The following is a 20,140-nucleotide window of genomic DNA, read 5'->3' as shown; positions in this document are numbered from 1 at the left end:
AAGGTGAACCCAAAGAGGACCACACCAAGACACATCATAATTAAAATGCCAAGGGCTTCCCTGGTCTGGTAGCAAAGTTGATTAGAGCATCATCCCAATGCACCAAGGTTGTGGGTTGGATCTCTCTCACTCTTGCTCTCGTGCCCGCTTCCTCTCTCTCTCTCTCTCAAATCAGTACAATTAATTAATTAATTAATTAACTAATTAAAAATGCCAAGGGCTAAAGACAAAGAGAGAATCATAACAGCAACAAGAGAAAAACAGTTACCTACATGGGAATGACCATATGACTGTCAGCTGATTTCTCAACAGAAACAATGCAGGCCAGAAGGGAGTGGCAAGAAATATTCAAAGTGATGAATTGCAAGGACCAACAAACAAGATTACTCCACCCAGCAAAACTATCATTTAGAATGAAGGTTCGATAAAGAGCTTCACAGACAATAAAAAGCTAAAGGAGTTCGTCACCACCAAACCAGTATTATATGAAATGTTGAAGGGTATTCTTTAAGAAGGGGAAGAAGAAGAAAAAGAAAAGGATCATAAATATGAACAACAAAATGACAACAAATACCTATCAACAATTGAATCGAAAAATCAAAATAAACGAATAAGAAATCTAATGAACAGAATAAACGGGTGAATAAAATAGAATCAGAGGCATGGAAATGGAACAGACTGATGATTCTCAGAGGGAAGGAGGTTGGGGGTAGGAGGAGATTAAACAAAGATCTTATATGCATATATGCATTACCTGTGGACACAATAGGGTGGCAAAGGCCTGGGGCAGGGTGGGAACCAGCTGGAGGAAGGGGCATCGGCTGGGGAAAGAGGGATATCTGTAATAATCTCAACAATAAAGATTTTTTAAAAAAGGAATGGAAGAAATTTGCAAGTATTAACACCATGGAATTAGAAAAGTTCTAAACAGATAATACTTTTTCAATTACAGCACCGTGTTTATTGCACAGTTGTACCACTTTAGAGACACAAAGTGATGTTTTCTATTGGATTCCCCTGCTACATCAGAAATGTGATTATGTGTTCTTTTCTTCCCTTTCACAACAATTTGTTTCATAATTAAATGTAAGAGTTATTGAACTAGACAGAAATCATAACAACTAAACCGACCACCCACCCACCAAGAAAAGTTCACTTGAAAATATCCACCTATGAGATGTTATTCTCACACTTTACACTTTGAGCTCAATGGCTATGATGGACAGAATTAATTTTTCTTAAAGAAACTGAATTCTCTAAACTGATGCGAGGTTTTACCACCCCCAACCTTAAGCATAGCTGCCAAATGAGCACATGCAAACAATTCCCCCATGCCCTAGGCCAGGAGCACAGGCTTCTGACAGAGAACGACGGGCTGCAATCAACCTCGGTATTTGGCTGTGCAAAAGGTGCATGTACGCCTCCGGCAGCTGGCATGTGCACGTCCAGGGGCAGAAGAAGCACAAGTGAAAAGGCTGGGTCTGAACTGGATTTCTCAGCTCACAAACCAGCATTTCGAGAGTAAATACATATGTATTTAAAACCCACAACAACTCACATGCCAAATACCAAATTGAGTGTGTTTACTAGTATACAGTTATGGTAAAAAAAAAAATAATAATAATATAGCAAACACCTCTGCCTCTACAGACAGCTTCGGCAGGGTATGAGGGGGGTCGTCTAGCCAATACATCTGAAACCACCTGAGTATCCTTTCACGATTAAATTTTAACTAATATTTACAACTGCTTCAATGACCTTACATGTTCCCTTGTTCCCTGAAAACCATCATATCAGCATGTAGTTCAAACGTCTGGCCTCAACGAAGGTTCAATAAAATTGAGTTTTCCATTCTGTCTATATAATTAATGTACTTTCACTGCCTAGAACAGTCTCAGCAATTCACATTTTTCCGATCATGTACAGATCACCTACCAACCTTTCACAACCATAGTAACAAGTCAGGGGAATCATATTTATATAGAAAACTTTTCTATGATTGCACTATTTCAGCACAATGAGGAAACAACACGGAGAAGATGTTACAAGCATTACGAGAATAGCTGCTCAACTCTGTCAGAGTTGAGTTTCCATCAGGGTTACTTGTCCCTCACCACAAATCCCCAAGGCTCATGGAAAAAAACAAACCTGTTCAAAGACCTTCCTTCAGAGCACAGGTATTCCAGCCATGCAAAGCTTCAGAAAAAAACAAACAAAAAACCCCTAATTTTTACAGTCCCTTAAGCTCTTTAGAAAAATCCCCACTGATATTTTTTTAAATGAAAGAGAAAGAAGCAGACCAACGACTCCCTAAATACAACTTAACCACTGTCCTTCATAAAGAAAGGCTTCTGAAAGATAAACAAACATGATAATCTTCCTCATAATTTTCATAAAACTGAATCTTGCTAAGCAAGCTTACTTTATCGCAAATATAGCATCTTTTTAAAAGGCTTGCAGTAAATGTAACCAGGTATAATATTCCATCTTAAATAATTCACTTTCTTTTTATTTCACTTGCCTCTCTTTTCTCCCTTCCCCCTCCCCCACCTCTTACCAACTCTTTCAACCCACAGATACCCATCTGGGCATCAGACCAGGACTTAAACTGTGCCAAATCGCAGTGCATCTGAAATCCTCTACCTTTTTTCACCAGCCAGTGAAAAGCCTTGAGCAGCAGTCGGAAGAAAAGAGAAGGGAGAATTCACGTCAGAAACAGATGATCAGTTTCTCTACCTTCCACCCAGAGGACTGCCTGTCCTCTGGTATTTTCCCCTTTGCTAACTCTTGACAGAGAATGACAAAGACCAGAGCCAGGGAAGGCCAGGACAGGTCTGGGAGCAGCAGGTCGTATCTCCTACAATTTGGCCCTCCCTTGGCAGCACTACGATGACAACTGGGGGCCCAGGAAGGCTCTCCCTCACAGCCTGGAGTCCCAACCTTGGTCACCATAAAAGAAGAGGCAGAGGCACATATAAATCCAGCTCATACTGTGAGAACGTTGTAAGCAATAGATTTAGGCTCCCAATGAAGAATTCCACAAGCAACAAAATAAACAACCTTGTAAACTAGAAGACTCAGCACTATGTGGAGGTCAAATGCAGGGTTTCTGGAGTCAGATCTCCTGAGCTCTAATCCCAGATCTGGCACTTTCTAGCTTTGTAAGCCTTTTTTCATTGAATAAACATTCATTGCTTGCCTACTATGAGCTTGCAGTTTGGTCTCTGTACCTTTGGAATTAAATTCTAGTGGGAAGTACATTAATAAATACACAAAACAAGAAGAGTACCAGATAGAGATAAGAACATAGAGAAAATTTAAATATACTGATGCAGTCAAGAGTGGCCAGGAAAGCTACTTTCTTTTCCTTTTTAATCCTCACCAGAGGACATGCTTTAGAAAGAGTAAGAGAGAGAGAGAGAGAAACATCAATGTGAGAGAGAAATATAGATCGACTGCCTTCCTTACATTCCCTGACTGGGGATCAAACCCTCAACCCAAGTATGTGCCCTGACCAGGAATCGAACCAGCAGCCATTCAGTGCACAGAGCGACACTCAACCAACTGAGCCACTCTGGCTGGGCAAGGGAGACCTACTTTCTAAAGATCTATCTAGGAAGATCTCTCAAACATGGCATTTACATCTAAATCTAAATGATAGCAAGGAGCCCATCAGACAAAGACAGGTGTAAAAGGGATGTGCAAAGGCCCTGAGATCGGCACAACTGGGCCTTTGGAGAACTAGAAGGAAGGCCAGTACGGTCAATTACTTCTGCGTGGCTCACATTTGTCATCTGTAAAACAGTAGTTGTGAGGATGAAACTCTTGACACCACATCTGCACACAGTCTGTGTTCAATAAATGTAAATTGCTAGGATTATCATCCTCATCATCATCACCAGTGAGATACCATCTCTGGAAGTGTGCAAGCAGAGTCTGGGTAACCTCCTTACAGGCGTGGCTGAGTTATATGGCCTCTAAAATTGTTTCAGCAATTAGGTCCTCAGCAATTAGATCCAAAAAGGTGGAAGAAGAAAGGGTAAAATTGTTATACGCAGGCTTCCTACCCAAGGTACTTAAAGAACACATTGAATCATGCAACAATGTGGCGCTTACCTGACTAACTCATTCAATAAATGGCCCCTTCCCATCTGAGCGTCTATGATTCTAATCCCCAGATTGTCAAAATCCCCACAGGTAGCCAGCTGACACACTCTCTTTAGCCCTGAGCGCTACCCTGGTTAGGAGGCTCTCAGTTAAAACTTAACCACAACAGAACTGAGAACATCAGAAAAGGATGCCTTGTTCTATATTATCAGCTTTAACATGTGTTAGCTATTGATAGGATGAAGTAGCAATGAGCATATTCTTTGACTTGACATGCATCCCAAACCATTGTATTACTTCATGTTTAAAATGTTCCAAACAGAAATGTACACATCACAGACTCCATTGGCTATATGTTTCCACTAAAAACAAACAAACAACTCTATATCTTGGCCTACTCTCTCACAATATTTACTAATTTGGTAAGCTTTCTTAAGCCCACTAATGCAGGCTGTGAAAGATGCAGTTACTGATGACAAACGACGTAGGTGTGTTTAAGTTAGGAAAAGAAAGGTCTCCGTTTACCCCACCTCAAGCTCTTAATAATTAAAAGTCATATTATTTCAAGTTCTTTTCTAATGTTCATTCAAATCCAAGGTAAATGTGGTACAACCATAAAGAAATATATGGGGTCGTATATCCCCCATACAGAGTTAATGGGCTAATTGGTATACACATTTTCATCATCCACCCTTGATAATTTCATACGTCTGTTTAGAAGGTGGAAATAACATAAAAAATGTAAAACCTCATACACATCTTAAAGCCAAATAATAATGAATGAGGGCAGTATAAATAATCCCAATAACTTGATGTAAAATGCACAAATATTTTTGTTACACCAGGCTTTTAGCTTTCCAAATTCAAGTATTTGGGAAGGAGTAAGAATGGAAGAATCTTGATAAACGAAGAGATTAAATTAATCAATTTACTCTCAACTTTAGTTTTTCCCACCCTAATCTTTTCTCCCTCCCCCATATCCAATCTCCAAAAGGAAGAAATCTAGAGAAGCAGATTAGATTTAAAATTCTTCCATCGGAAAACATCCCTTTAAAACAATGAGAAAGCAATAACTTAAGCATAGAACGTGTCCAAGAAGGATCTTTAAAAAAAAAAAAATACATTATATGTGGATGATTCCTTTGAATGAATCTGAACTAAAAATACTTATTCAATATGTATATTTTGGTATACCAAAAGACATTATCACTGTATGCTAATATTTACCTTAAAAGAATCAAAACTGTGCCTTTCAGAAAGCAGAATTGGGACTAACAGGCCCATTCAAATCCAAATTTATCTACTGGCTCTTGCAACATAATACAGCCAAAAGAATGTGATTCATATCTCAGCTATGCAACAGCTAACTTTTCAATGTGTTTTGAAGTAGGTGCCACCAAGCAAAAAAAATGTAACAGTCAGAGCCTTGGCATTGAAACACTCTAAGCAATTTGAGAGCCTTTAAAAATAAGAACTAAGTAATACAGGCTCATTGAAGAACTTTAGAAAATACATAGGAGCAAAGAGAGAAAAATAATAATCCCAAAATGCCAAGGTTAACACTATTAACATTGTAGTGTATAATCTGCTAAATTGTTTTTAAAAAATAATTTTCACCTAATTGAATTCATATTGCATATATTTTTACTTGACAATGTCAAGAACACATTTCTATGCATATATATAGATATATACATATCAATAACATATTATGAATGTATATTCTTCTGCTTTATGAATATACCTAATATAATGAACTCCACTGAGATTCTCTGCAATCAGTTCAGAGGCGCTACACTAAATGAACAGAGTAGGCTGACCACTATTTCCTAAAATTATTTGTCTTTGGCATCCTTTTTAAATTAGAACTTAGGCTCTTTTCAAAATACTTTGGGAAATTATGACTTAACCAGTCCTCAATACTGTATTTTTATGGTGTTTCCAATTTTTTTCCTTTTATAAAAAATGTTGTGATCAACTTCTTGCTTGTGCATTTCTGTGTATTTTAGGAAATAACTCTAAAAATAGAGTTAATAGGCTAATTGGTATACACATGTTAAAAACATGTGATGATTTCTGCCCAACTGTCCCCCAACAGTGTATGAGAATTGTAAGTCTTTCTAAATGGTAATTTTTAATTTAAAAAACAATTTGGAAGCTATGTGCACTCATCATATATGCTTAGCATTTCGAAACTTATTCAATTACTTTTTATGGGGATGGTTAAAGCACATAGTTATAAATATCAAAGGTCTCACTGTAATAGAGGTTGACTCAGACAACTATTTAAGAATATATCTCCTCACAATTTATAGAACATGACCAGCATGGATATGTTAAATTGTCTCACTTTCACTTTCCTCTGTGTTACATTTACATAGTCTGGATATGTATTCTTAAGAAAATACTAATAATCCCTTATATCTACATAATGTTTTATATTACTAAAATATTTAAAACAAAAAGAATTTTTGAGAAAAAAATACCCTCAGATGTTTAAAACAGGATAGTAAGCTTTAATGTACCTAAAGATCCTTCAAGCTCCACAGTAGTCACTACAAATTTAGAGCCAGGACTGTTATAACCAAAATCTTTACCAATCAACCAGTTCCAGTACCACAGAAAGAAATGTGTATCTTAAGTGTGTATGTCTATTAATTTAGAGCTGATTTTCAGTGCATATTTCTGCAGCTTCATGTCCTGAGAAATAATCTCCTAAGATAATATAAACATGATACATGGGGCAAAACAGGCTGTATATTCCTTTTTTTATCTTAAAGTGACACTGGTTATAATTTTATACCTGAGACTAACTCTCAAGGTTACTTAAGTATAGTGTTCACACCCAGGGTAGAGTTCTGTGTAATTTTCAAAGCTCAAACAAGCCCAGCCTACTCAAAAATATCTCCCCTTGAGCCTGTCTCAAAATCATATTTGAAGCTTTTTTTAAAATATAGAATTTATTATTCAATAGGTATGGAGAGGAGCCAGTGCATCTGCATTAAAAAAAAAAAAAAAAAAAAAAAAAGCCTTCCCAGTTGATTCATTTGAACAGTGACAGCGGAAAAGCGCTTGGTTACATAAAAAGACTGGGGGTGTAGAGCAGTATCTTAGGTCCCCAATTTAAATGTTCAGATGAAAACCATTAATCTGTCTTAGTCCGGTTTATTAGATTACCTAGGTGAAATAATAAACCTTGAGAAGGTTCATAAGGAGTTTCAAAGATGGAAGCAGAGGTAAGAAACCTGTAGGCCTAGCCCTGGCCACCAAAAGGAATTAGGGTAAGGACATATGTGATCGAAGCAAAACTACAGAAGATCCATCCTGCCAGAAACAACGGCACCTCCTACTTTAAGCATATAATCCTTTCAACTTCATAAAATAGGCTGAAAAGGGAAAACATGCTCAGCTATATTTTTGTGTTGAAAGGGGTTAGTCTGATAAATGCACATCATTCAACTACTGGTCCCAGTGTAACTAAACAATGCCAGTCAGCACAGGATGAGATCAAACTGGGCTGAGAAATTCAAATAGGACAGTCAGAGACACTATGTTACCTTTTATAATATAATACTCCTTTGTCAGAATTATATTTCTCAAAAGAAATTTGTCTCACAAGAACAGTGCAACACAAGCCAAAAAAAAAAAATTTAAAAAAAAAAGAACACCCTATGTCTTCTAAGTAGTTTATGCATATAAACCTGGCATTTTCTTAGGCTCCCATTACTTACCAGATCGGGACTTAATGATGTCACTGAACTCATTCTGCCCGTCATCAGGCCTGGCCTCATGTTCTCCATACTTGGCCATCTTTGCTGAGTTTCAGTAAAATCCAAACTTTACTAAATCCTCTTTTTTTTTTTTTTTAAGACATCAATACCTAAAGAGAAAAGGGAAAGTATGGACTTGAAAAAAAAATAGGTATATACACATGTAATACATATAGTCATATACAGTTATATATCATCACCATTTATTCAGGAAATATTTATTCAGTGCCTGCAACGTATAAGGCACTGATCTGGGAATGGGATATCACTATCAAAGAGGCACAGCCTCTGCCATCATGAAGTTTATAGATACTAAGCAATTAATTATATAATGAATTATTCTGATATGCTACAAACATACAAAGGAGAAGCACAAAGTAACATCATCATAGAGCAGAGGAATCTAACCTGCCCTGGGCAATTAGAGAAGCCTTCCTTGAAGAAGTGACATTTGAGCCAAGTTTTTAAAACATGAGAAGAATTTAATTAGGTAATCCTTGATTGAATTCAGAATTTTTCAAAATACACAATTTGGGATAATTTGGAAAAATCTGAATTTGGGCGATATATTAGACCAGTGGTTCTCAACCTTCCTAATGTCTCGACCCTTTAATACAGTTCCTCATGTTGTGGTGACCCCAACCATAAAATTATTTTTGTTGCTACTTCATAACTGTAATTTTGCTACTGTTATGAATCGTAATGTAAATATCTGATATGCAGGATGTATTTTCATTGTTACAAATTGAACATAATTAAAGCATAATGATTAATCACAAAAACAATACGTAATTATATATTCAATATGTGTTTTCTGATGGTCTTAGGCAACCCCTGTGAAAGGGTCGTTCGACCCCCAAAGGGGTCGCGACCCACAGGTTGAGAACCGCTGTATTAGACAATATTATTGTATCAGTGTTAAACTTCTTTAATATTGGTTAATGGTTGTGTCCTTATGCAAGGAAATGTCTGATTGTAGAAGACACATGATGAAATAGTTTGCAATGAAGTATGATAATATCTTCAACTTAAGTTCAAGAAGGACAGCATATATCTGTCTATATATGTCTATCTATATGTCTATGTATAAATGTACACAAATACTAGTATACACATGAATACACAGAGAGAGACATATGAAATATTGGAAAGTGACAAGTGGGGAATGTAGTTAAAGAATACATGGGTGTTTAGTCTTATATTCTTTCTAGTGTAATATTACAGACAGAAAATGACTGTGGCCTAAACCAGGGAAGGTGGAAAGAACGGGTGGATATGTGGGATGTTTAAATACTAAATAAAGAAGGTGCATAGGATTTGGGAACTGGTTGGATATGAGAGGCTCAGGATACTAAGGGACAAAATGACTGCCCAATTTGGCTTGCGCAATTGAGTAGAGGGCGAGTCATTCACTGAGCTGAGGAGTTCTGGAGGATCAGCCTCTGCAGGAAGAAATAATGAAAGTAGTTTGGATTTGCTGAGTTTGAGGTGCCTCTGAAATATATATATGGAAATAACAAAAAGCAGTTGGGTATTCAGGTCTGATCTCAGGAATGCTTTCAATTAGATATAAATCTAAATAGTTATATGTTATATCATTGTAGAAGGTACATCATATTAATTCTGCTGGGTGCAGATATCACTCAATAGAAATAATTTTAATTTTTAGTAATTAATTAGTCATAAGATCTTTAGAATTTAAAGAACTAAAGATTCTGTCCTACAATGCTACCTTTTCTTTAAGAATATTAGACTAGTACATTGCCCTAATACCTTCTGGAACACACTGCCCCCAAACACCCAGATAGATTCAGAATTCAATCAGCCACTTGGCTCTATCCTAAGAGTCCCTTAAGGAGACCCCAAATGCAAATTAAATAAATTAATCATTTCATTAGGAATATAACAGGCAACACTTCCAAATATTAATCTGTGAAAAATGGCTGATAATTCACATACTAGTATTACAACATTTATCAGAACCAGAGTTTACTGCTAGCTAGGATTAGACATCTCAATTCTTTAACTCAAGGATGCATCATATGGTATTGTTATTTTATAATATATTTCATTTAGTATATTATATACTATTATTTTATATATTACTGGAGTCCTGGTGCAAGAATTCATGCACGGGTGGGGTCCCTTGGCCTGGGTGGCAATCGGGGCCGATCGGGGCGTCTTGCCCAGTCCCAATAAGGGCTCATCGGGACTGACCGGCTGGGGGAAGGGACCACGGGAGGTTGGCTGTGGGAGCGCAATGACCACCAGGGGGCAGCTCCTGCTTTGAACGTTTGCCCCCTGGTGGTCAGTGCGCATCATATCGACCAGTAGACCGGTCGTTCTGTCGACCAGTCATAAGGGTCACTTAGGCTTTTATATATATAGAAGATTTTTGTGATATGTAATATTCAAGGAAACATCATGTTATGTCATAATAATATAAATATGTAATATGTAATAATTGTTATATTTTTATCCTTATCAGTCAGAAAAAGGTTGTGTTATAATAATAAAGAGATCAAAATTACCTTAGAAAAAAGTTTTGTGTTAAAGAGTTGAAGCAGATGAAAACTGTGGTAGATTCCTAAAGTTGTAGGAACAATGTACTCTCCAGTAGGGAGGAAAATGTGGATTGTGGGTCATTAGTCTGCCAAAATTTATGAGTATAAAAAAGTTTTACATTTTTTTCTATTGCTCTACTACTGTTAAGACTTTAGGTATTATTATGTGGTTACATTTCCTTTTGGGGGTACATGCCTATAAAGATTTGCTGAATTCTTAAGTGCATTTTATTATATTCAAAAACCAAAAACTTTGTTCAGAGGAATGCATATAAAATTTTATTACAAAAAATCAAGTTTGCCCAACAAAATTCTCTTAACCGGAAAGTAACTATTCCCTTTGAGAAATATTTCTAATGCTCTCCGTATAACTAGTCTTAGCCAAAGGTCTTTACTTCAAAGCTTCCCAAAGATCTATCCTACTCCATAAAAAAAGTGAACTCTTTACACAGGACTTTAATTCCTTTTCACATAAATATTTGTTGATTGTAACATTTTATTTTGCCACTCTCCTTAAGATAATTTCTCAAATTTTCCCTGCTTGATCATCAAAATCCCTTACATACTACAAAGATACAGAAGAAAGGGGGATAGATCAGAGGACAAGGGAAGAATGGGAAGAAGGAAGAAACAGGTCTAGCCACCAACTTCCACTTGTTGCCATGAATGGCAAGGGACTCCGGGTTGAGTAACATGGCAAAAAAAGATACCTTCTTCTAAATCGATAAATGCTGCAGTGGTTTATAATCGGTGGTCAGGAGACAGAATGGAAGTTTCACCACTAACAATGTGCCTTAAGGTGGCCCTCCATTTTCACATCTATGACAGGGAGGGAAGGCCATCTTCCACACACAGCTAGTTGAGAAACAGAAGAAATGAATGGGATGTTGCTTTAGAAGTTTTAAGCCCTTTACAGTTATTGTTACCATTTATTGTTATTTATATGTAATTTATTGTTACCATTGCCCTATGTTTCTGTGCCCTGATAAGGATGTTCCCAAAGGTTAGCCAGATCTTCTCACTGAAACCAATACACTCAACTCGAGGTTCACCAACATTTTCCTGGGAACATGTCTGGCTGTCCTATGGACCTGAAGCCATGAGTGTGTGTGTCAATAATCCAACCTGGGATGAAAGGATAGGGGATGGCCTTCAAGGGAAAGTTTTAATTTCAAAATAATATGGGAATTACACAATGTAGGAATACAAAGATGTTCAACAATGTACAGTTTTGAAGGAAATGTTATGCTGATCCTTGGGCAGAAAGTATTCATTCATTTACACTGGCGACCAAAACCCTAGCTAGAGTTACTGCTAAGGGAAGCCCATGGGAAGGAGTTTGCCACTGGGCTTCATACATAGTAAAAGACACCACCCAGCGCCAAGAACTGCCATGCACTCTCGGAAGTGCTCCAAGGGAAGGTGAATACTACAGTGATTAATACTGTTTACAGGGCAATAAATTGTATGTAAACACCCAAAGGGAAGTTAAAGAGCTGTCTCATCGGGCCCATAAATAAGGGGAATGACTGCGTAAGCCCGGGCCCTCGCCGCCGCCGCTGCCGCTGGGAACTCTGCAGGCTGAAGCCCCCACGAGCTTCGCATTCCTCCAGCTCCCGCCTGGCCCGCAGCACCATCCGCCCGCCGACGGCGTCCCCCGCGCCCTCCAGCAACCAGCCGGACGGGCCACCCCGACTTCCTGGGGCCGGTGCAAGTTACTGAGCTATGGATGCGGCTGCTGTCGCCAGGCCAAGGGGCGGGGAGCTCCAGTCAGGTCCCGAGGACCAGGGACTCCCCCAGACTCGTGCCCTCGGGGCCGCAGCTACCGTGCCACCGACACTCCCGAGAGCCGCGTGGGAAACTGACCCGCGAGGCCCTGGTGACCCAGGCGACCAGATGGCTGGGGAAGAGGAGGCTCACCCCGGGAATCCCAGAAAGGGGCGCCCTTAGGTTAGACCCCGGGCTCCCGTTCGATGTAAAACAAATTGCGGTCCGCGGGCTCCAGGAGGTCGGCACGTTTCCTCCTTCCCTACAACAAGTCCCTTTCCGGGTCTGGGGGGAAAGTCTCTTTTAACAGCGTGCCTTCTAAAAGTTGCACAGCCTAAAATCCGTGCTTTGGGGGGGCCGGGGGTGGGGGTTGTACGTGGCCTTGGACAACCAGAGCCTGGGATCCGGGGCCAAAGGTAGGGCATGAATGACCTTACCAGCTGCAGAAAGAGATGCCAAGAGTCCGGACCACGCACCGCCCCCTCTCCGGAGCCCCACCCTCGCGAGCAGCGCCGGCCCGGAGGTCTGCACGTTTCCTGTCAGGCAGACGGCTGGGAACTGCTCCCCAGCCCGCCGACCACACCACCCTCTCCTAGCGGACACCTCCGGCCCCGCCCTCCCTGGCCGGGGCGTGTGTGACAGGCCACGTCCCCTCCCGGCGATCACTGGCTCTGCTCCCTGACCGCGCGAAGCACGGATGCGGGACTCTCACCCCGGCAGGGGAGGCTGGGGGGCCCAGCGGCAGCCCGGGACCTGTCGGCGGAGTGAGGATCCTTCCCTACTAAACGGATCCCCAGGACCTCCTCCTTCTCCTTGCTCCAGGTGTCAGTCATTCTCTGCTCCGCCGCGGGGTAGCAGAACTCAGGTCCCCAGGAAAGTGCACGCAAAAGTTGGTTACATCTCAGCCTCGGGGCGGAGAAGGAGCCTCAGGGGAGCCCGTCCTCCCCGCAGCCCACGCCCCGTCCCCCCGGGGCCGCGGTCACATTACCCGGCGCGGCGCCTCAATAATGCATGGACTTACCTGCTCCCGTGACCGCGCGCCCGCCTCGCCTGCCAGCCGCCGCCGCGTCCCCAGCGGGCCGAGGGCTCGTTTGGATGTGTTTCGGGTCGCAGTGATCGCGGGGGTGGTGGTGTGCAAGCGTGAGTTCTGTGATGCAACTTTAAAAAAGAAAAAGAAAAGAAATGTAGAGACCTAAACGAGGTCCGAGAGGGGAAAAGAATTTTGACACCCGATTAAAACTGCCCCTGACTTGTGCAACCTTCCTGCCCGGTAGTTCCGCCAAAAACAAAACAGTCCTAGTGCAAACCTGGCACGGGCGCGGAGGCACCAAGTTTGCCAAACACCGGAGAGTTTTCCGTCTGCAGAAACGGCCCCAAAGCAGGGGGGCGCCGCTCCCGGCGGTTCCCCGATCGGCTGCGGGAGCCCCCGGCTCCTCCTCGCCCCGCGGCGGGAGAAAGCCCGCGGCAGGCTGCGGCCGCCCGCTCTCTGCCGCCGAGGCCAGGCGACTCCCCAACTTCGGGCGAGCGGCTCGCTCCTCCCGCTCCCCCTCCTCCCGCTCCCCGCCCGCAGGCCTGCCCCTTTGTTGGAGCGGAGCGCTGGAGGCAGAGGAGGAAGGGTGGGGCGCAGGATCGCTCCGTGGCGCCCCCCTGGGAACCGGCTCGCGGCCGGGCACCCCGGGGCGCGGTCTCCCGAGGAGGCGGAGGAGGAGGCCGAGCAGGTCCAGTTCGCCGGCCGCCGCCGCTCCAGCTCCCCGCCGCCTCCCGCGCCCCGCCGCCACCAGCCCAGCAACTTTGTTTCGGGAGATCAGCCCCTCTCGCCTCCCAGTTCGGCCCTGGCCCCAGCCCGGCCCAAGCGGCCACCGCCGGCTGGGCCCCGGGGAACGTGGCGCCCAGAGTCACCTGACCGCGTGCCCGGTCGTTGAGCGCCCGCCCAGCGCGCCCTCCCGGCCGGTGGCGGCCGGCCCTGCGCTCAGCTGGCCTGGGGCTGCGCGCCCCCGCGGCTCCCGAAGTCAGGAGCTAGCCTCCCACAAGCACAAGCCCCTGTACTCAGATGGTCTGAAAATGGGAGTCACGCCCCCTCCTCAGCCACACTGGCTAGTTCTGGTGATATTTTTCTCCTTTAGAGATAAATTTCCACTTGCTCCTCCACTCACTCCGTCTCAGTTGGCTGGCGTTCCTGATTTGTTGGCCCTACTTCCAAGGGTATACTAGTATTTATTTTGTGGAGTTTTCTTAGTGTCGTTTAAGTATTAAGAAAAACTTGAAATTTCGTTTTATATTGATTCATGCCTCCACATAGTGTTTATGCTGACCTTATTTTCCTATTTTTCCAATGTACACACACACACACAAACATACATACATCTATCATAGAGCCCATCTCAAGGCTGAGGGGTTGGTTAAAAAATATCTGGGGAAAAAGGAGTTTGTGCTGTGTGTGCCTTTTTCTTATTCACATACTTCACTCCCCGTGTGTTTCTGTGATTCTTTTTACTTGCTCATCATGCTGTGGAGGGAAAGAAAAAAAACAACCTAAGTTGCTAATTGGTATAAACAAAGAGGAAAGGTTGACTGATAAGCAAGCTCTGGGCTCTTGCTGGTTTAGTATTGGCGAGTTAGTAAAAATAAACCCTAGAGCCTTAAACAATTTTTTCAGAAAGAATGCACTAGCCTTTTATTAGTTATAAAGTGAAAGTTTCCTCAGTCCCTAACTGCTGCGGAGGCATAGGAGGTCCTGAAAGATAGTCTTTCTTCAAGTTTCTAGTTTAGCTTCCTTCCTTGAGGGTTTTTCTTCATATAATCCAAATAAAATCCAGAAGATTAATTTGAAATGGTCATAATTCATTCACTTTTTTTCATTCATTCATTCATTCATTCATTTATTCAACAAGTGCCAATTTGGGGCCTGCCGGGTCTCCTGGCACTGTGAATGGTGCAAGTAAAAATCCCATAGAGATCTTACCTTATAGAACTTCAAATCTAGTGAGATAAGGCATGTAAACAAGTAAGGCTATGCAAGATCAGCAATAAGTATCAAAAGAAAATGACAGATCAAGTGTTACTTGAGTCTGGCTGTATTAAGGGAGACTGTTGTTTCTTTGAACTGATAATTCTACAGACCCTTAAAAGCTCTCATTGGGCACTGTTATCTTGCTTGTTGAGTTGATAGAAACTCAGATTTCCTCCTTTAAAATAAAACCACATTGGAGTGTTTGAGGATTTTGTTACTTAAAATTATGTAAGTGAAAAGCACTTTGTAAATTGCAAAGTGCTACACAAATATTTAACTCTAAGATTTTGAAAAACACCATCATTTGGGGACCTAGAATTTCTGAGTTTTTAAGTTCCAAGGGAATGTTAAGTTTCCCCAAAAGCTGTAAGGAAAGGATTATAAGGGACAGCAGCCACCATCTGTGCGGGAGTGACTCCACCCCATACTACAGCTTCAGTGGCTTCTGGTGTGTTACCTGTGCTCTACCTGTTTCTAGCCCATTCCCCCTCATGCACAGACTGATAGTCTCTGTAGGCCCTGGACGAGAGAGAACAGAGAACTTGCTATTGATGAGATGACCATGAGCACCCAAGCAGGTCCTGCTCCCTGTGTCCTGTGTAAGTGGGGAAATCACACTTAATGGCAGATTCTGACCACCGAGGGCTACATTTCCATAGAGCAGACAGTATCATCTTCCTACGACGCCTGAGAATGGAGTTGGGGGGAAGTGAGAGATACCTGCCACCAACATTCCACCTGCAGCTCACACGGCAGGGACGTGGGCCTGCAATGACCGTGCTCAGTGGGGTTGTGTCTGCCCACTCCAAAGATCGATGTAGAGCCTTCAGAAAAAGTGACAGGAATGTGGCCCAGGGTCTACCAGTAACCCAACAGTCATCACAGAACAGTGAAATTTTAAGAAAATTGAACTTCTGTCATTGGCTAAAGCCCTTGACATAGGAGAAAATCTTACGATATGAGTCGTGTATATGTAGATTCATATATAAAGATATATGCATATGTATGTATATATAATATGCAGAGAGACATGATTCTACATAGATATTGTTCATATATAAAGAACAGCATCCTAATACAAGAGCCAAAAAGGAAACTTTCTCTACTAAACTTTGTGCAAGGGTACACAAATGCAGTTTCTGTATAAGCAACAGAAACACAATGTATAAAAAGCAAGACACTCCTTCAGTTTTACACTTGGTGTTGACTATGAATAAAGCCCTACATGGAAGCATTTAAGAGAGGGACAAAGGTTAGGGAATTTACCTTTTCTTATCTTTTTCAGGTCAAGAAAGTATAGATCTGTAGCTTACATATAATAGCTACTGGAATATTTGCTGAAATTGTTGCTGAATTCTTCAGTCCAACATTTAATACTTATTATGCAATTTGAAGATAGATATAACTGAAATTCTTTGTGATACAATTAAGGGGAAGAAGACGATGACAATGATGAATGAAACTTTTAAGAATAATTGGCACCAAGGAAGAGTGTCTTACAGTGTAGTGAGCTGAAGAATCACCAGGGCCTGGACTTCCAGTCAAGATGGTGGCTTAGGTAAACTCTATGCTCCCCTCCTCCCACACCCACATCAGAATTACAACTAAATTATAGAACAACTACCCTTGAGAACCACCTGAAGACTAGCTGAACAGAACTCCTATAATTAAGGATATGAAAAAGAAGCCACACGGAGACTGATAAGAAAGGTAGAGACTTGGAACAGGCTGGTCCCCCACCACGTGTGGTGGTTAAGAATCAGAAGGCATATCTTGGGTGTGGAGGCCCCCCTCAGGGCTCCCAGCCTAGAGCACTGGTAGCAGGAAAAGGCGTCCCCACAACAGCTGTCTGTAAAAATCAGCAGGGATTCCATCCAGTTGAGGTGGAGGGCTACTGGGGACTCAGACACTCCCTCTTAAAGGGCCTGAGCACAGACTCACTCGCTCACAAATGCTCGCTCTGAGCTCCAGAGAAGGGATAGCAGCTTGAACAGCTACAGGGACATGTGGGGAGGGACTGAATTGTCTGGCTTCAGGGGGAGGGCTGGAAGGGCAGCTCTCTCTGACATAGAAGTGCTGGCAGGTGACATTATTGCTTGGTTGATCCCTCCCCCGACACAGCCAGCAGGCACAGATGGCACCGTATCTGAGTCTCCATTAACCTGGTTAATACCACTCTAGCCCCACCCTGGTGATTTTCTGAGACCCCACCCAATTCAAGCACCTGGCTTGAACCTCTGTTAGCAGTTGTTCCTCACAAACTGCCTACCTCAGCCCACACTGCAGACTTTCCTAAAATCTCTCTAAGGTCCGCAAATCCAAACAAGCAGTGGCTGGCTTCAGAAAGCCCTGTACCTCCTGTTAAGAGGCTCAGAGGGTAGAGTGTCGACTTCGTATTGAAGGTCCCAGGTTCAATTCTGGTCAAGGGTAATGCCTGGGTTATGGGCTCAATCCCCAGTAGGAGGCATGCAGGAAGCAGCCAATCAATGATTCTCTCTCATCATTGATGTTTCTTTCTCTCTCTCTCTCTCTCTCTCTCTCTCTCTCTTTCCCTTCCTCTCTGAAATCAATAAAAATATATTTTTAAAAATAAATAAAATGAGGATAGTTTGAGACCTCTGAGACAGTATCAAGCATAACAACATTTACATCATAGGGGTACCAGAAGGATAAAAGAGAGAGCAAAAATTGAGAACCTATTTGAAGAAATAATGACTGAAAACTCCCCTAACCTGGCAGAAGAAATAGACAAGCTCAGGAAGTACAGAGATTTTCAAACAAGATGAACCCAAAGAGGCCCTCACCAAGACACATCATAATTAAAATACCAACAGTTAAAGACAAAGGGAGATCTTAAAAGTAGCAAGAGAAAAGCAGTTAATCATGTACAAGGGAGTTCCCACACAACTATCAGCAGATTTCTCAATAGAAACTTAGTAGGCCAGAAGGGATTGGCACAAAAATATTCAAAGTGATAAAAAGCAAAGACCTACACCCAAGATTACTCTACCCAGCAAGGCTGTCATTTACAATCAAAGGAGAAATAAAAAGCTTCCCAGGTAAGAAAATGTTAGATTGAAAGATACACACAGACTGAAAGTAAAGGGATAGATAGAAAAAGGTATTTAATGCAAATGAAAATAAGAAAAAAGCTGTTGTGGCAATATTTATATCAGACAAAACAGACTTTAAAACAAAGGCTATAATAAGTGATAAAAAAGGACATTTCATATACAATAGTCAAGATACAGAAACAACCTAAGTGTCCATCAATAGATGATTCAATAAAGAAGATGTGGTACGTATATGCAATGGAATATTACTCAGCCATAAAAAGAATAAAATCTTGCCATTTATAACAACATGGATGGACCTAGAAGGTATTATGATAAGTGAAAAAAGTCAGACAGAGAATGACAAATACCATGTGTTTTGCCTTATGTGTGGAATCTAAAAAACAAAAGAAACAGTCAAAATAGAAACAAACTCATAGATACAGAGAACAAACTGATGGTTCCCAGATGAGAGGGGATGAGGGGGTTGGGTGAAAAAGGTGAAGGAATTAAGAAGTACAAATTGGCAGCTGCAAAATAATCCTGGGGATGTAAAGCACAGCACAGGGACTATAGTCAGTAGTGTTATGTATGGTGCCAGGTGGGTACTAGACTCATCAGGGGGTCACTTCATTACTTATGTAATGTCTAATATAACATTGGATGTCAGCTGTAATTTTAGAAAGATATAAAATTTTTTAAAAATAATCACCAGGGAGTATATTTTAAATTCAGGTTGCCTGCCAGCTCCCAGCAATTCTGATTTACTAGGTCTGGTGGGGCCTAGGAAGCTACAGTTTTAACAAGCAACCCATGAAGTTAAATCACAACGGTTGGGGAACTGAATTTTGAGCCACAATTCCCTAAGGGCCTCAAATAGGCCACTTTCGATGAGTGGAGAGGGGTCTAAAAATTGCCTTTTTCACAGAAAAAAAAAACACAAAAACTCCAAACTGGATCAATCATAATTCAAAATACCCACCATTAGCCTTATCGTCTTTAATTCAAGTGTTTCATTCTGTTGTGATCACCTTTGATGTTCATTAACACCCCAGGAGCATTCTGGACAATTCAACCTGCACTGAAGTACAAAGCCTGCCAGATACTTTTAAGAGGCATCTGGTGGCAGGAGGGCAGGTAAGAGAGGACTGTCGAGGCCGTAGAAACTCAAATGCAAGGTCCAAAAAAGCCTAGTACCAAATAAAAGCTGTTAGGGAAAAAAGAGCAACTGATAGATTCAAATGAGAGAATATAAGAGGCTCTGAAAGAGAAAGAAAAGAGGAGGGAGGAGTGGAGGAGGTCTGCCCACTGAGAACTGGAGATCCTTCTTGAACCACACAGGTGCCTTGTGTTGGGTTTAGCATACTTGTTACTTTTAATTGGTTTCATTTACTTTGTATGTATAACTTTATAATGTTGGTACTGGAAGGGATTTTGCAAGAGTCCTTCAACCCTCTAATTTTGTGTATAAAGAAACACATGAAAGATGCAAAACAGTCTAGAGAGTTCATTTAGATAAAATAAAGCCATCTACTGGGGGGAATGCTCAAATTATGAAGAAGTAAAAAGAGAGCATTTCTATTATATTAGTTTATTGTTAACCTTGAGGAAGACGAGGAAGAAGAGGAGGTGGAGGGGAAGGAGGATGAGAAGGGAAAGAGAAGGAGGAGGAAGAAGGGAAGGAGGAAGAAGGAGAAGAGGAGGAAAAGGGAGAGGAGGAGGAGAAGGGGGAGGAGGAGGGGAAGGAGAAATACAGAGAGTGTAGTTGAGAGAGATCGAGGCTGGATTTAAGCTACCTAAGTGCTAATTATTATACTGATAGTTATTAGCTGTATGATCTTGTGGAACTTACCCTTTAGCTTTCTGTCT

At 41.7% G+C, this 20,140-nt stretch overlaps 1 protein-coding gene across 3 annotated transcripts in view; it reads right to left on the bottom strand.

Annotated features, from left to right (window-relative positions):
• UTRN (utrophin) overlaps nt 1-13,756 on the bottom strand; it is a 449,337-nt gene extending 435,581 nt beyond the window's left edge. For 2 of the 3 annotated variants that reach the window (XM_070417833.1, XM_070417835.1), the window contains exons 1-3: nt 13,516-13,756; nt 13,230-13,366; nt 7,839-7,987 (exon numbers count right to left, since the gene is read on the bottom strand). In XM_070417833.1, coding sequence (XP_070273934.1) covers nt 7,839-7,917 — 79 coding nt within the window. In that variant the 5' untranslated portion in view covers nt 7,918-7,987; nt 13,230-13,366; nt 13,516-13,756. Of the gene's footprint in view, nt 1-7,838; nt 7,988-12,645; nt 12,774-13,229; nt 13,367-13,515 lie in introns of those variants that run through there. The other variant, XM_070417834.1, reaches the window with a different exon arrangement.
• Between the last annotated feature and the right edge of the window lie 6,384 nt (nt 13,757-20,140).

The sequence above is a fragment of the Myotis yumanensis genome, unplaced genomic scaffold (assembly GCF_028538775.1).
Source record: "Myotis yumanensis isolate MYYU_CA2020_CCGP unplaced genomic scaffold, mMyoYum1.0.hap1 SCAF_6, whole genome shotgun sequence".
In the NCBI taxonomy this organism is placed as follows: Eukaryota; Metazoa; Chordata; class Mammalia; order Chiroptera; family Vespertilionidae; genus Myotis; species Myotis yumanensis.
Note: the sequence above shows the minus strand (reverse complement) of the source record. Positions and strands in the feature narration are given on the sequence as shown.